This window comes from Vanacampus margaritifer, chromosome 10 (genome assembly GCF_051991255.1).
Source record: "Vanacampus margaritifer isolate UIUO_Vmar chromosome 10, RoL_Vmar_1.0, whole genome shotgun sequence".
In the NCBI taxonomy this organism is placed as follows: domain Eukaryota; kingdom Metazoa; phylum Chordata; class Actinopteri; order Syngnathiformes; family Syngnathidae; genus Vanacampus; species Vanacampus margaritifer.
This window is the reverse complement of record NC_135441.1, coordinates 19,892,939-19,910,255: the sequence shown is the minus strand read 5'-3', so window position 1 is coordinate 19,910,255 and position 17,317 is coordinate 19,892,939. Positions and strand designations below refer to the sequence as shown.

The 17,317-nt window shown below is 38.4% G+C and overlaps 1 protein-coding gene across 3 annotated transcripts in view; it reads right to left on the bottom strand.

Annotated features, from left to right (window-relative positions):
- macrod1 (mono-ADP ribosylhydrolase 1) overlaps window positions 1–17,317 on the bottom strand; it is a 163,683-nt gene that overhangs the window by 26,549 nt on the left and 119,817 nt on the right. For 2 of the 3 annotated variants that reach the window (XM_077577458.1, XM_077577457.1), the window contains exon 5: window positions 13,546–13,662. The exons of the other annotated variant lie outside the window; for it this stretch is intronic. In XM_077577458.1, coding sequence (XP_077433584.1) covers window positions 13,546–13,662 — 117 coding nt within the window. The remainder of the gene's footprint in view (window positions 1–13,545; window positions 13,663–17,317) is intronic. 3 annotated transcript variants of the gene reach the window in all.

Below are 17,317 nucleotides of genomic sequence, written 5' to 3'. Positions count from 1 at the left end.
GTGTCCTACTAGTGACAAAATGTTAAAACGTTAAATAATGATCTGTAACGTGTTAATTATTTTATCCAATCAGATTTATTCATTTTCTTGTCTATACTAAATCCCAGGTCTGGAATATTAGTAGAATAATTACAATTATTAATATTGCAACTGGATATGCATACGTTATTGTCAGGTATTCTACAGAATATTTTCCGGGTGATTTAGGCCCAAAATATTTTGCAAGCTGATCATTAGGCACGGGAGACACAAATATCATTATTCCAAAAACAATTACTGTGCTACTTTTTTTTTTTTTACTTTCTTTCCAACTCTTGCTGAAACAAAATGACACTTAAAGTGGAAACATGTCTTGACAATAATGTTATATGTGACTTCACTAGTCTAACATGACACTCTGATAAATATTACATTTTTGGAATATGAGTTATGCAGTAAAATCCAGCGGCGGCCATTTTGCCACTTGCTGTCGATTGAAGAGGACATCAATATTGCTCAGGGCTCAGGCAACGACCACTCAGAGCCCACCTGTTTTCTGAAGCTGCGCTGTGATTGGTTGTTACGTGGCAAAATGGCCGCCCCCCGAGATAGATAAAAACGGCTGGATTTTGCTGCTCAACTCATATTCCACTGATGCAATATTAACTAGAATACCATATTTAGACTAGTGGAGCTGCTTAGAACATATTATTGTCAACAAAAAAAAAATATTGGTGCAAAATCAGCAACATTGATATAATCTTCATTCAACAGCAAGTGGCAAAATGGCCGCCCCCCTGAGATAGATTAAAACGGCTGGATTTTGCTTCATAACTCATATTCCACAAATGTAATATTAATCACAATGTCATGTTTAGACAAGTGAGGTCACATATAACATATTATTGTCAACCAATGTTTAACATTGACTTTAATATATTACTGAGAGAAAGCAAACTATTTAAATGTTGCTGTAGGACAAAATGTGTCTAGCCACCAATCAAATGTCACGTACGGTTATTGAAATATTTACTGTTTACAAAGTGGATCAATAAAAATGACAATGGATGTTTTAGAACTTTTGATATTCCATTGCAGCTTTTTGAGCGTCAATATATTTCAATACTGTTCGTCTACATGGCAACGATCATAATCTCCGCAGAATACCGTACGTGGCTGCCCGTTTGCCAAACTCAATCCGAGACAACATGCTAGACCGAAAAAAAACAACATCTTCATTTGTTTTGCTGACTCTGCGCTATTTTCATCTCCTTCGGCCTTAACAGCCCCTGATTTTGAGAACCTGATTTTCTCATGCGCAGTACGTACTGTTTACCACTTTTTCAAGCTCCCGGCAACAAATTGTTTGTGTTTAACATACTTAGGGAATAAAGTTCTGATTCTCATGGGGTGACAGCCATTTGTGTGTGTGTGTGTGTGTGTGTGTGCGTGTGTGTGTGTGTGTGTGTGTGTGTGTTGAAGCCAATCGTCTCTCCCAGGTAGGCGTCACAGGCGTGAGATTTAAGAGAGCTTGACTAGGTGCCATCCGGTGACACCCATCCTTTGTCTGCCATTGAGGCTGAGTTTTTGTCCGCCTCTTTTTGGCCGTGTCCACCCTCCACCCCTCCCCCCCCATGTGGCCTCCACGCATTCTTACCTGGGAGGCCACGCGTAGCCGCGCCTGCTTTTCACACTCAACGGCCGTCAATCTCCCCCCCCCACCCACCGCCCCCCCCCTTTCAATCTCTCTCCGACGCTGCCTGCTCTCATCACATAGCTCCATCTGGCCGTCGCCTTTCTTCATCTGCCTTTAAATCAGGAGGCAGGAAAAAGGCGAGCTGGCCTTTTGTGCGCGTCGCCTCAGTTTGCGCTCAGCCGAGCGTAGACAGCTCTTAAATTCAGGAAAAAAAAGACGAAGTCTTGTTTGGGCCCTTCAGCTTCATCTATCTCTTTTTACCTTTGTCAGAGAATGAGAAGGAGGAAGGGGAACAGATGGAGAGGACACAAATAGAAACGTGCACAATATTCTTTAGCCTCCCCTCAAACATGCTTTCCGGATTTATTTCATGAGCCGAGCAACAGTAACGGAATACGTATGTTAATTTACATTACAACAGCCACCCCACCCTTCCTCTCCATTTATGGGGAGAGATTTGTCTCAAACTCATTCACACAAATAAAAGCCGGAATTTTCACGTGTTTTTCAGAGTCACAAATATATCTGTGATTTTCATGTGTTTTTAAGATCTGCAAATATATCCATGATTTTCACGTTTTTTTTTAAATCCACAATTTCAGTACATCTGCGATTTTCACATTTTTCAGATCCACAAATATATCTACTAATTTCCCGTTTTTCAGAAGCACAAATATATCTGTGATTTTAAGCATTTTTTCAAATCCACAAATATATCCGTGATTTTCACTTTTTTCACATCCACAAATATATCCGCAAATTTCACATTTCTCAGGGCCACAAATATATCCGTGATTTTCCCGTTTTTAAGATCTGCAAATATATCCGCATATTTCAATGTTTTTTAGATCAACAATTTCAGTACATCCGCCATTTTCACATTTTTTTTTAGATCTACAAATACAAACGCAAATTTACGTTTTTTCAGAATCACAAATATAACCGTGATTTTCGCATTCTTTAATTCCACAAATATATCTGTGATTTTCATGTGTTTTTAAGATCTGCAAATATATCTGCGATTTTCACGTTTTTTTTTAAATCCACAATTTCAATACATCTGCGATTTTCACATTTTTCAGATCCACAAATATATCTACTAATTTCCCGTTTTTCAGAACCACAAATATATCTGTGATTTTTGCATTTTTTCAAATCCACAAATATATCCGTGATTTTCACTTTTTTCACATCCACAAATATATCTGCAAATTTCACATTTCTCAGGGCCACAAATATATCCGTGATTTTCACGTTTATAAGATCTGCAAATATATCCGCATATTTCAATGTTTTTTAGATCAACAATTTCAGTACATCCGCCATTTTCACATTTTTTTTTAGATGTACAAATACAACCGCAAATTTAAGTTTTTTTCAGAATTACAAATATAACCGTGATTTTCGCATTCTTTAATTCCACAAATATATCTGTGATTTTCACGTGTTTTTTAGGTCTGCAAATACATCTGCGATTTTCATGTTTTTTAGATCTACATTTACAGTACATCCGCAATTTAAAAAATATTTCCGTGATTTTTGCTTTTTTCAAATAAACAAATAGGCCTATATCTGTAATTTTCACGTGTTTTTAAGATCTGCAAATATATCCGTGATTTTCATGTTTAAAAAAAACAACAAAAAAATGAATTACAGTATATCCGTTATTTTCCAGATCCCAAAATTTATCCACGACGAATTAGCCATTTTTGGATCTTTTTTTGTTATTTTTTACACAAACATTAACCCAAGTTCTACATATCTATACACACAGATTCCAAACATTAACTTTAAAGTCAGAATTCTGAGATTAAAGTCAGAAGTCAGAATTCTGAGACTTAAATCATAATTCTCACTTTAAAGTCAGAATTCTGAGATTAAAGTAATAATTCTCAATTTAAAGTCAAAATTCTGAGATTAAAGTCATAGCTCTCACTTTAAAGTCAGAACGCTGAGAATAAAGTCACAATCCTGCCAACCTTTTTTTCCCCCACTTCACTGGCCCTAATCCTCTTCTGCATTTATTCAATGCAAGTCTGCAATCAAAATGCGACCGTCATTTGCTTCCCTCAAGCTTGACTGCCTCGACAAGGAAGACAGACCTTCTTCTTCTACTACATCTTCTTCTTCTGTTCCGCTGTAGCAGCAGCAGCAGAAGAAGAAGAAGAACATCTTCCGACTTCAAGGCAAGGCAACCTTGAGGGAAAATTGAACCATCCTTGAATCCTATCCACCCCCATGTATCGACATTCGTACCGAATCGTCTTTTTTTTTTTTTTTTTTGGGAGAATCGTCTTTTTATTGGAGGTGCTCACCCCATTTGGAAAAAACAAAACAAAAGTAAAGTTTATGTAAATTAAATATGATTTTAATCAATATTATTTATAGAATTACTTACACGTCTAAGTGTGTACATGACGGTAAATGTGTGACATCCTAAAGCCTTTGTTCCTGCTGCAGGTGAATTAATGAACGAATTAACACCCGGCCCGCCGCTGTGATCATCATCACCGTCCTCCTCCTCATCACCACCGCTAGGATCAGCAGAAGCTTTGGTGAAGGATTTTAACACCTCCACGTGTCGCACCGCTGACACCGTAGCAGGAAGGAGCTAAGGAAAGTTGTCAGCGGCGTCAAAATCAGAAAAAAAGAAGAAGAAAGTAACAAAGGTACAGCACAGCAGTATTTAGCCCAGAGCACTGCCAAGTTACCACTAAAGCAACACGACTGCCGAAGATGATGGTGACGACGGGAGCACGGGGCGGGGACAAGGTGAGGGGTGGAATACGAGAAAAATGGAGGGAAGAGGAAACGAGAGGAGTGTGAAGAAAGGTAGAAAAGTGAGAACATGGGGGGGGGTTTGGCTTGTTGATGTCACGAGGCAGAAACTGATTTGTCAGAGGAGAAAGAAAAGAGATAGCTTGTCAGGGTGACAGTCGAGGCGGTGAAATGGGGGAGGGGGGGGTCTTGGAGAAAGAGGAAGAGAGAGAGCTTTTTAATTAGCGGTAATTGGCCACTGAGGGAGCAGAACGCACGAGTCGGGTTGGGGGAAGGAACGACAACAAGGAAGTTTTTGACAGAGTGATATCTTTCTCTCTTTGTAGCTCTCCGTTTCCACCACTTCTCCGCCTCCAACTGTGTTCTTCCCCACATGGAATATGTCACTCACAAATATAAAACATTTACTATGTGCTGTACTTGTCGAGGAAGACAGGTGCAACCCAATGAAATATACAACTACTGTAGATTTGATCATAAAGCAACTTCATGTGAAAACTAGGGAACAAAAAAGCAGGCCTCAGCATCGGGGCAAAAACATCTTGATGTTGATTTCACAAACCACATCCACACGTGCGGGTGTTGAAAGTGGCTTGTACTCGTTGACCATTAAATGTTAATGGATGAAAACAAACATGCCGTTTTGAGGGTCTCCTGAAAAGTGATGATTTTGTAGGTACAAGGATGTCCAAACTGATATTAACACAAGGGCTACTTAAACCCTAATTTGATCTAAAGTGGGCCTAATAAGCTAAAAATAACGACAGGTCAAAAAATTATTTTGGTGCTAAAGTTTTCATGTTTTTGCGGAGTAATCTGAAATTCCTTAACAAAAATGAGCACAACATTTTTGCACCAGATCCTCAGTAACAAATTTCCGGATGTCAGTTTATTGGTCGTCAAAATTAGCAACTAGTGCTGTCACTATGGAATCATTTTAGAATCAATTAATTTATCGATTATTCAATCAATTTATCGACTAATTGGATTTATTTAAATTTTGCATTAAAGAGCATTACGAAAGCCTTTTTTTTTTTATCTGATTAATGTTAACCAGTGATTGATCGTTATTTCGTACTTCATATTTGTATAGTGATTAAAATTGATTGATGTTCAACTATGTTACCCGTTTGGTCATGGTTTGCCAAAGTAAAAACAGATGTTTGAAAATGTCTTATTTTGATTAAACACAGAAGATAATCCGTCTTCTTTCATGAAGGACCACAGAAAATACTGATGATATGCTTAAATCAGAGGATTTGTACAATTTTAAATTAAAAAAATGGCTCCAAACGATTACTTGATTATTACCTCATTTGCTCCCCCCAAAACATTTCAAGCATCCCAAAGACGTATTTTTATGTTTTTAATGTTTTTTTTTTTATGCTGGAGAATTGATGCAGCCTCTCAACTGGTTGAAGAAACGGTAGTTATTACAAAAGAGATCAACCAGGGCCATGTTGAAAAAATCTCATTTACCCACAGTTCTAAACAGATTTGTGAATAATGATGAAACTTAGCTATATTCTAATGCGCATTGCTGCAAAACGGAAACAAATTGAAATGTTGAAAAATTGACTCTAATCTTTCTTTTGTTAGGTTCTATGTTTTTATAGCAATAGAACACAATATTTTGTAGGCCTTGCCAAATCAGTCAAAATCCAAAATGTCTGTAAAATGCGAAGAAGAACTTAAATCATGGTACAGATTTTCTGCCAAACTGGAGAAAAAAAGCATTCATTTCACTGTGGCAGAGTGGATCTGACTCATGTGCAATACATTATGCAATTTATAATCACGCAAACATTAGAGGAACACACAAACGCCTCACAGGAAGGCCAAAACTGATATTCAAGCCCAAAGCGCACAACTGTGAAGCAGACGTGCTAACCACAAAATCCACCGCGCTGCCCCTGATTCAAGTTGTAATCAGCTCATTATCTGGCTTTTGTAGTCAGTTGGTGCCTTAGTTTTACATTCAAACAGCCTAGTGGGCGTATGGGGCATATGCTAATTTTTTATTAGCCTACGGGACTGTTATGATTGATTATAATTGCCGTATGAATTCTGCCTAGCAACGGACGCCCTCACAGGCCAGGAAAAAAAGAATCCGAGACGTTCTTTTGATCTACGCTGCGGCATAGACAAGATAGTGAAGTCTTATAATGAAACCCAAACATTTATTATTGCCAGTGCCATTTGTAGCATTCCCATTGGAAGAGAAATTTAACCACAAAAAAATACATTAATAAAAAAAAAAAATAAAAAAAAAAATAATAATAATAATAAATAAAATGTATTTTATTTATTTATTTCATAAATACAATCCAGGTTTAACAACAAAACAGTCAACAATGGCAGAGCAGAACAGAGGAATAAATAAACCCTGAAGGACGCTCAAGCAAAATGCACCCCCCCCCTCCCACCCCCTACAAAAAAAAACAACCTGTAAATGTGTGAAAGATCTCTGAAAAGAGTCCAGTGCAAGGACTGCATATAACAGACTGTGACCTGAGACTAAATAAAATGGGATTGCAGTTTTGTGTGACTATTTGTTATTTGTTGCTAGAATATAAATTATAATGACGTAACATATATAATTCATAAGTAACACACGAACATAATTCAATAGGTCTGCATCTATTTTTCTGGGATATTTTGTATGTATGTAAACTAGAAAGTGCCATTAAAAATTCCATAGGGTCCATCCATCTGGTGTTGTATACATTATTTATACACTGTTTAAATGTATGCGTGCTTGTACATATATTTAGCATCTTTTAGCTTCGTTTTGGAAGCAAATGCTAATGGATTCACAACGGACGCTGATTTTGTCCCGCACAAAATGATTTACACCGACCACTGATGCTGATACTTTTAATCTGCATTATGATCTGAATGTTCTAAATTATGATTTTTTGTGTACAACACTGTTTCAGATATAAATATTGTTGCCTTTTAGGAATGTGGGAGAAAGTCGGAGAAAAGCGAGATAAACTGTAAATGCAACTTCTTTTTTTTATTATACCATTCAAATGCCAGCATTTTCATTTGATCAGAGCATGGATGTGTTACCGGGTGGTCTACAAGGAATCTATGGAAACATTGTGAATAACTGTTTTCTATTCAGTTATTCGTAACTTCATAGCAGGCTCAAATGTCAGGAATATATAAAAATATAAATGTCCAAGTCTTGGTGATTTGATTATGATCTGACCTCACGCTAACAAGCATCCCCCCCCCCCCCTCCCACTTTGTTGCTTCCACTGCCTCCCCTTCGTGCGCTGATGTTCCGCGTGGGTAAGTAGCAGGGGAGCGAGGACCGGCTGGGGAACAGGTTTGCGGTATCGGTACACAAGTGAGCTCTGGGACGTCGGGATCGTCCGGACAACACTTTGGGCCCTCGCTCCCTCGTCAAGCAACAAGAAACAGATGCAAACACACAGTCGATCTGCTCCAAAGCTAAACAAACCCTCATGTGTGGCAGCTCGCATGCCCCAAAGCTGACAGGTTGTTGATTTATTGCCGCTAAGTTTCTCTTAAATGTTAATGAACTTTAGCAAAAGCGGCTCGCTGTTTTCCAGATGTCATTTGTCAACATGTCTAAATTGCATGTGACTCTTGCTAAACAGAGGCGGCGGCGGTGGCGGCGGGCCGCGCGCTCTGCACGCTGTTGCTAGGTTACGGTGCAGAGATGCTGCCGATTTAAGTGGCAGCGGGCTCGTCTGGGGGGGGGCTCTCCGTGGGGACGGCTGACATCAGGTCCGCGTGACCATTCGGCAAATTCTCCGCTATGGAGCGTTTGAAAGCACATCTGGTGGCGAGCCTGGCACAATCGAGATCAAAGCGTGTCTGATTTTAAAGCACGGCTTCTCTCCTGTTGGGCTGCATTTTGAATTTGAGGCTGCTAGGAAAGCTTGGTTTGTCCCGGCTTCCGCTCCAAGACACTTGAGTCACACGAGCATGTCTTCGTAAACACACGTTCATGGGATTGAATTCCTTGGCGTGGGGGGGTCACTCCCTGTTCGCTATACACAACCTGCGAATATCTTCAAATGTCCATCATGTTAATGTTACTTGACACATTCAGTGCCATCGACGACTATAGACGTCAAAGATCCGTTTACTTCCCCAGTTCTCTAAATACATAGAGAACCCAATTTCCATATATTGTTTTTGAAGACAGTTACGTAATGCAATTGTTCTTGCTTTACACATTCAGTCCAACCTCCATTACAGCAGGTGCGGCCAATTAATTTCGCCACATGAGAAACTGGAATGTTTGTCGAGGGCCAAGCCAACATGCTAACTTGAATTTGCCTAAATCGCTTTGAATGTGTTTCTAAAAAGTGTATTGTCTCGTGTCAATAAATTGCTACGTGTCTAGACATGGTATGTATTTTTATGATAAGGAAAAACTCATTTTAAACAAAATTATAGCGGTCATTAAAGTTTTGGAGTTACACTCAGTTTTACTGTAATTTGCATTTTGAGTGGGTTTATTACTTTCAATTTTTTTCTAAAATGTTTTGTTTTAGTTTTGTTTTTATTAGTTTTAGTTTTAGTCTGTTCGATTCGATTCAATATGGTACCGCTCAGTTCCAGAGGGTATGATGCAATGACTTTTTGAATATTTTACATACATTTGACTGAACTTGGCAGTACTGCAAATGTGCCATTTTCTTCTAAAGCCTGGTTCACACGGCAGGAGAATTTAGCCTTAGATTTTAGCCTCGAATTTCCCCTCCCGACAATCGTAAGGACGTGCCGACATCCAAACGATAATCTTACCAGATAATCATGGCGTACACTGCTCAGATCGATATCGGCTGCTCGGAAGGACGTTTGGGCCACTCCGACCTGAAATCGTTGATATTCCGTGCTCTTACTCGGAGGTCCCATTTAATCTCGAGAGGTTTTGCGAGACTTCCTGTCTAACCAGGAAACATTCACGAATGAAATCGTTTCATGTGTGACGTGTTGATTGTGCTGTGTGGCTACACATCCCACACGGTACGTTCAAAACTGATACTCCCGTGATTTTTTTTTCTCGTCACGTGTGGTGTCTTTCGCCGTTTGGAAGTCGGCCAGCGATGATCGTATCAAAAATATATTTATCCAATAATAGACGATTCGTTACGAATCTCGATATATTTCAGAGTGAAATGATTTGAATCGGTTCGATTTGATGCGCTAATTTTTTTTTTCATACAGACGCTCCCCACCTTACGAACGAGTTACGTTCCGGACGATCGTTCGTAAGGTGAATTTGTTCGTAAGTTGCTTCAGTGCTATATTTTGTATTATAATTTATGTTTAAAGCCTATATAAGTATATTGAAGGTTTATATAAGTATGTTTAAGGCTTGTACAAGTAACCTGCATTGGTTTGTACTGAAAAAAACTTTTAATAAAATGGAGAGAATACGTACAGTACTGTACTGTACTACGTATGTTAGAGAGAGAGAGCGAGAGACACACACAGTATGTACATGTACGTAATAAGATAAATAAAATGAAGTTTAACTTACTTTTGGAAGATGTACTCGATGCTTAAGGAGATGATGGAGGAGGAGGAAGAGGAGGATTTTATATCATGAGAGATTCTTCGTCGTCGCTGGAATCGGCTTCAAAAGTTATTTCCTGCTTCATGGGGACCGGCGTTTTCTTCCTCCTCCTCCTCGCCACGTTGCTCAGCCTCCAATGAGCTCTCACAGCGCCAATCGTCGGTATTAGCGGCGGAAAGAAGCACTACGCGCAATACAAAATCTAACTTACAGCATTTCTTTCCGAACATTTTTCGACATACTGTACGCGCAGAAATGTTCGTATGTACCGTCGTTCGTAACTCGAATGTTCGTAGGTAGGGGAGCGTCTGTACCCCAAAAATTTTTTTCATTTTAAAACAGTTTTTGTTACACCCCTATTCATTTCGTCATTTGTTTTCAATAGCAACAAATGACCGTTTTTTTTTTATGTCAACTTTGTAACAGTTTGCATTTTTACCCTCCAAAACAATTTCCACGCAAACAAACAATTTATTCATTTGACAAATTTTCAGTTATAAACAGTGTCGTGTAAAAGTTATTTTCCCCGGCACCACTCACGCGCCGAGTCTCCTCACTGCCTATTTTGTCAGCCCTATTTTGCTTTACCTCCATTGTTGCCGTTGACTTCCTCTTCTCCTCCTGCTGAGAGGTAATCAGAACCCGTTGTGAGTATTTAAGCGCTGATGCGGACGCTTGATTATTCTTGCGGCTCTATATTTTGTCGAGGTGTGTGTGTGTGTGTGTGTGGGGGGGGGGGCTTTAGGGCCCCCATGCTGGGTAGAACCTACACACACAAACATGCACGTCACAGCACATGTCGTCATAAAGCTTGTCCGTCAATCGGCTGTCAGCGGGTGAGACGGTGAGGAGGCGCGACATGCACCTGAACTACACAGAGACAAGGTTGCGACAAGCAGCGCAGCATCCAATCAGCCACGCACACACATTATGCAAATAGACATGCACAAACGCGCAGCCCAAAAAGCCAACAACCATCAAAGAAGAACCTCCCAGTTCTTCAAAGCGTCCTCTCATCCATTCTCCTCAACATATTGTATTTACTCATGCATGCATAAACACACAGGCGAGACAAGTCCAACAAGAATTAAATAGGATTTCAAACAAAAGCTACATAAATTTTTTTTCTAATAACACCATTGAAAAGCCGCTGAAAAATGAAGCACGTTCGGACTAGTATTAGAGATTAGCTTCTAAATACATTATACATGTTTGAAGTTAATTGCCCTAAAACCTGAAACGACTTCTCAAATGTTTTTTCATAATACAACATTTTAGCTTTAGAGCGCCTTGTTGTCAGCTGTGAGTGCACGTGCAACACATCCCACATCAAAAGATAAAATAGTGAGGTGGGATGAGGTGGAATAGAAAAAGAGAAGTGATTTTACAGTGTGAGGCCATTTTAGAGTGCCTCGTTGTTTCCCTGCAACAACCTGGCGGGATATATCCCAGCAATCAGAGGCTTTAAGCAGACATATTTTCACGGCTCAAATCTGTAGTTATGTGTCGGCATAAGAAAGACAGAGTCACATCTATTTTTTTTTTCATGCTGGTACTTGATTGACAAATGACAGTTAAGCAGGGTCAGAATTTAGTGCATTCATTTTTTGAAGCCTCATTCTAGATAATTGGCAATTTCTTCAAAAATTCAGATTTGGCAGGGTTGTTAACGACACTATGTCCCCCCCCCCCAATTTATAGGGACTTTATGGAAAATACTATCAAGATATTGTCTTCCAGTGCTGCATGAATAATCAAAATGAACTAAACAAGGTGCAATTTCTGCAGAAATTGCGTGGGAATGCTGAAAAGCTGAATGCTATTAGCTGAATACATGCGCTTAAATCATTTCAGTGAAATTATAATCCATTTGCTGACATGATAGTCACTTGGTATCAAACCACCGAATGTACTAAAATGTGGTCCAAGGACTGTGGTGGAAGGCAATTGCTCTATCCACCGGGCTAACTTGAATTGTTCGGAATCATGGCTAATGGCGTAATTATTTTGAAAAGTGTCATCTGATGCTAACACGCATTTAATCATTTGAGTGACATTATAATCCATTTCCTGATATGATAGTCAGTTGGTATATATGTATATCACTTCGCATAATGGCCACGGATATATTCACAATGTACAGTGGTAGGTGGGATTCGAACCTGCGACCTTTACCAACCGTGCCACTGAGCCGTATCAGACATACGGTAATGATGATCGGTTGTATGTATGGAAGTGGGCGTGGAAAGTGGGATATAGAAAAAGTTCAATGTCAGTGCCATTGAAAATGAAAAATTTAAATGAATTATTTTCTTTGGTCCTTCCTCGGGTCTCCTGACGGCCTCACGACTCTGGCTGGAAGTGTTCGGTTTAGGTGAACGGTATGGGATTTTTTAATAGGTTTTAGGTGAACTAATGAATACACGCACACTCGCACGCACGCACACACGTTCACATACTCACCCACATACAAAAAAAAAAAAAAAAAAAAAAGAGAGCAATGATGATGACATGTCAAATCGGTAAAATTACCGAATTCGGTTTAGGTGAACGGTACGGGATTTTTTAATAGGTTTTAGGTGAACTAATGAATACACACACACTCGCACGCACGCACACACGTTCACATACTCACCCACATGCAAAAAAAAAAAAAAAAAAGAGAGCAATGATGATGACATGTCAAATCGGTAAAATTACCGAATTCGGTTTAGGTGAACGGTACGGGATTTTTTAATAGGTTTTAGGTGAACTAATGAATACACACACACTCGCACGCACGCACACACGTTCACATACTCACCCACATACAAAAAAAAAAAAAAAAAGAGCAATGATGATGACATGTCAAATCGGTAAAATTACCGAATGAACAATACTGAGCTCTCCAGGAAAAAAAGAATGACAATTAATGGGGAAAATGTGATAATTAGTGTTAAATTGTGCAAAAATTGTAAATAATGTGGAATCAGACGATATATTCACAAGAAGGCGTGAATTTTGAACTGTGCAAATCTGAAGTATTATCTGGGAGTTATTGCATGGCAAAAAAAGTGAGAGGAATAATAAGTGATTAGAAACAACATATGTGGGAATACAAAATTACTAACAAAGCTCCTCCCTGAGAATTTTTATTTTGATGAAAATAGCTACTGTCAAGAAGGACTTAATCATTCAAACTATGAAACTATGACGAAAGGTTTCCCTGTCACTCTCCATGTTCATATTAAAATGTCACTTAATAATTGAGAGCACTTTGCTGCTATAAATGGAAAAACCGCAGGTGACACTATTGGAGATTGAGGATGCTGATGTTGAGATTTCACCGTCTGCATGATTTATGTGACAAGGAAGCCGCTCCGCTTCTATATATCTATTTTATTCATAAAGCTGCCTGACCTTTCCTTATCTGTGGAATTTCCAGCCCGTGAAAACATCCCAGCATGCCCATCGCGCTTGCCGTCATATTCCCACCAGGACGAGCACGCTCAGGCGCTTCCACTGAACACAAACATTTTGTACTCACGCTTGGCGGGAAGGCCGTAGCCGCAGGTGACCTTTGCTTGTCCGGTCTGGCAGCCGTTGAGGGAGGCGCACTCTTTCTTTAAGAGGGGCCCCGCAGCACGGTGGATGGCTCCGTCCACTGGAGGGGGGAGAGACGAGGGGATTTCAGAGAGTTGGCCTACTTGTGGGGAATCACCCGCAGCCAGTCATGTGTTTGAAGTCCAGCTGAGATTTTTTTTCCCGGACTGAAGCAGGTGTCAGTAGGTTTAGCGCTGCAAGGCTCGGGATCGTGTCAAATTTACCGCCTTTTGCAGGTGTTAACCTTCGCCCGTAATCCCCCACTTTGCTCTTAAAGAGCAGAAGCATCTGGATCACTTGATGTCAGTCTGCTTAATGGATTTGGGGGCTACTGCTTTGGTTAATTGCTCAATTTAATGTGTTATTAAGGACTCGGCTGACTTTGACTTTTTGCTCAATTAGTCTCTGGTAATGGCATTTTCATAAATCTACATAATATTCAGGAGTGTCTATCTTTTTAAGCGCGCCAAGCCTTATGACCATGAATGTGTTAAAACAATGTATATCTGTGCCTATCGCAGTTCCACACACAATATTTTGCTCTTCTTAAAATTACACGACTTTTCTTGCATAATTTCTTTCTTTAAAAAAAATAATACTTAGGTCATAACATTTTATAGATATCATTTTGATTCATGGGAATTCTTCATTCAGTTCCTTGTCTCAAATCAGTAAGTAAAAAAAAAAATTAAAAAAAATAAATAATAATTATATATATATATATATATATATATATATATATATATATATATATATATATATATATATATATATATGTACACGGAGTATTGTGTAATAAAGTAAACTATAATTTTTCGAAGTTACATAGGTATGGCCAAACCGAAAAAAAACCTTGAAAGTTCATTTATGATATTAATTAATTAATCGCGAAAACAAAGGATATTTTGGCTATAAAGTATTAGTTAGTTTTATAAACCTAAGTAGTTTCATTTTCTTTATTTTAAAGCATTTTCACTTTTATTTTATTGTTTATTTGTTTTTATTTTGCTAGTTTCCGTCAACTATCAGTTTTAGTTTATTATTTATATCATTAATTTTTCATTAATTTTTCAGTTTTATTAATTTTGTTAGTTATCTTCTTTTTTTTTTTTGCATTTTATTTTTTATTTTTGCAGTTTTAGTTATTTTGTTATGAAATACCCACCAATGTCTGACCAACAAGACAATACTGTCATACATATGTGTGGGTTTAAGAGTATGAAAATCCAGTGGTGGATTAGAATAGCGGCTAGCTTTGCTAGCTGCCCTTCTGATTGCCGATAAAAATAAAACACAAATGAAAATGGCATTTGTCAAAACAAACCTTTCTGAACAGTTTTGTGGATTGGTTATATTATTTCAGCATAATCTTGTTTTTAACATTCATAAATAAACAAACGTTTCAATTCCAAAATGTGTCTGAATAATAAGAGATTCTATAAAAACGTACACTGAAGAAAAGAACAATAACAAAAAATAAAATAACCTTGCAAATCAGACAACAAAATTGCTTCCATAAATTTCCAAAGGTTCCAACCAGTGCGCTCCACAACAACAGAAATCTTCAAGTAGGTGAATTTTCGAGACAAAATCTGATGAAACTTTCCAGCCGGAGGGGACTGTGAACCACGAGAAAAACGTCTCATTTTGTGTGGTGCGGTATCAGATGATAATTTGATTGCATCATGCTATCAAGCATGATGCAATCAAATTACATTCGTAATACATTCGTATTCAATTACTGAAGGCCAACAGTTAACTGCCGTTTCACAGCGGAGGTTTACGAATAAAATAAACATTTCGCTTTGTCCATTAACTTTCCCTGTTAATTTGGCTTTTGTGCTTTTAAAACAAATTATCCTCAATAGGTCCCCATAGTTTAATGGTACAACAGGTCAATATTCCTATTATTACTTCCTACTCCTAAAAAGTACTGCTCAGCCATTTAACCTGCACGAGTCATTTCGTCGCTGCTGTACATCCCCACTGTATTAAATTGGCAAAGAATGACAGGGGCAGAGAAGAAGAAAAAAAAGAAAGAAAAAAAAGAATGACAGGGGCATTTGACTCGACTTGAGCTCATCTAAATCGCTCACAAAACATAAAACAGGCACATAAGCATTCTGCTACGTGTCGTTCTCAACACAGCAAAATCCCAGATTAAGTGACATCTGCCATTGAGAGAAAATCTGCTCCAAGAAAGTTAATTCTATAGATGAATGTCATCTAAAGGCCATGTGACATGTAACCCTTCATCCACGCTCCGAACGTATGATGGATGTACTGTATTGTAGTTGTTTGTGACAAGAGCATAGAAAGCCGCAAAACACAGCGCGATGCAAGCGCCCGCTCGGCTGATTGTTTTTTTTTTGCTTTGACTTGTGAGCAAAATTTGACGGATCGTGGCAGCGAATTCAAGTTCAAGTTTATTGTCAAATTAAAGACAAAACAAAAAGAATTACACAATGTGCATTTAAAACAACCCCGTAGCTTTCTTTGCCTTTGACAAACCTCTGCTAGCTTAATGCTAACAAACGACACAAAACGTCATAGATAAGATAACGAATAGTCTGGCTGTATAATAACCTTTAAAACAACGGATATTTGAACTCACAACATAATGTAGACGGACAATTAAACCTACTCACAGGCAGAAACAAAATGTGGCAACAAAAAAAAAATCAATCAATGTCATTACTGTATGTTTTTATATATTATGTCAGTACTTTTTTTTTTGTATGTGGGTGAGTATGTGCATGTGCGTGCGTGCGAGTGTAGTCATTAGTTCAGCTAAAACCTATTAAAAAAAAATCCCATACCGTTCATCTAAACCTAACACTTCCAGCCAGAGTCCTGAGGCCGTCAGGAGACCCGAGGAAGGACCAAAGAAAGGAAAGGAAAGTGAAATCCACTATTATAGAGTACTAATACAAGTACTATTGTTCCTTGGAGATTTTTTTATTTAGGCTGGGCATTCTAAAGTAAATTCCGACAAAATAAAACTACAGCATATGCCCCGTGTCAGTTATGATATGACATTTGAGCCCTGTTACCGGTACTTCTCGCATCTGGGATCGAATGTCAATCAATATCGCTAGAGTACTTGCTCTTTCCAACAACGTAAGCACTGACTGAAAACTTAAAGAAAAAAGAAGATAAAAGCAGGTTATGTAGTCTCTTGTATATCCCATTGTGGCATATACTTGTGAACCCACGCCCCTAAGTTTGTTCAAATTGGAAGTCAACCAACATTTTCAGGAAAAAAAAACCTCTGCATATTAAAGTTTGGAGTTACAGCCATGCGAGACGTGTTAACGCTGGTGTGTGTTTGCCTTTTCTTTGGCTGTTTCGGTACACAAAGGAGCAGTCTTCGAGTGCGTATTTTTTCAGGAGAAAAAAAACAGACATGGGGAGTTAGTGAAGTTGAGAAGTACAAAATATTCAAAAACAATCTATCTTTATTGTTAAAATTTAAGGGGCCAAAAATAAAAAATAAAAATCATTATTCTTTTTTAATGAATATTTTAATCAATCAGTTATCAGAATGTTATTCTGACAAATATTAGAATCGGAAAATTAGAAAAAGAAAATCCCTAACAGTCGGGCCCTACTTTGCACGAGCCATTTAAGCTAATTACATTTTGTGGGTCTTTTACATTAAAGCGACTAACTTACTTTAGAACTTTAAAATGTTAATTAAAAATTCCTGTAGACTT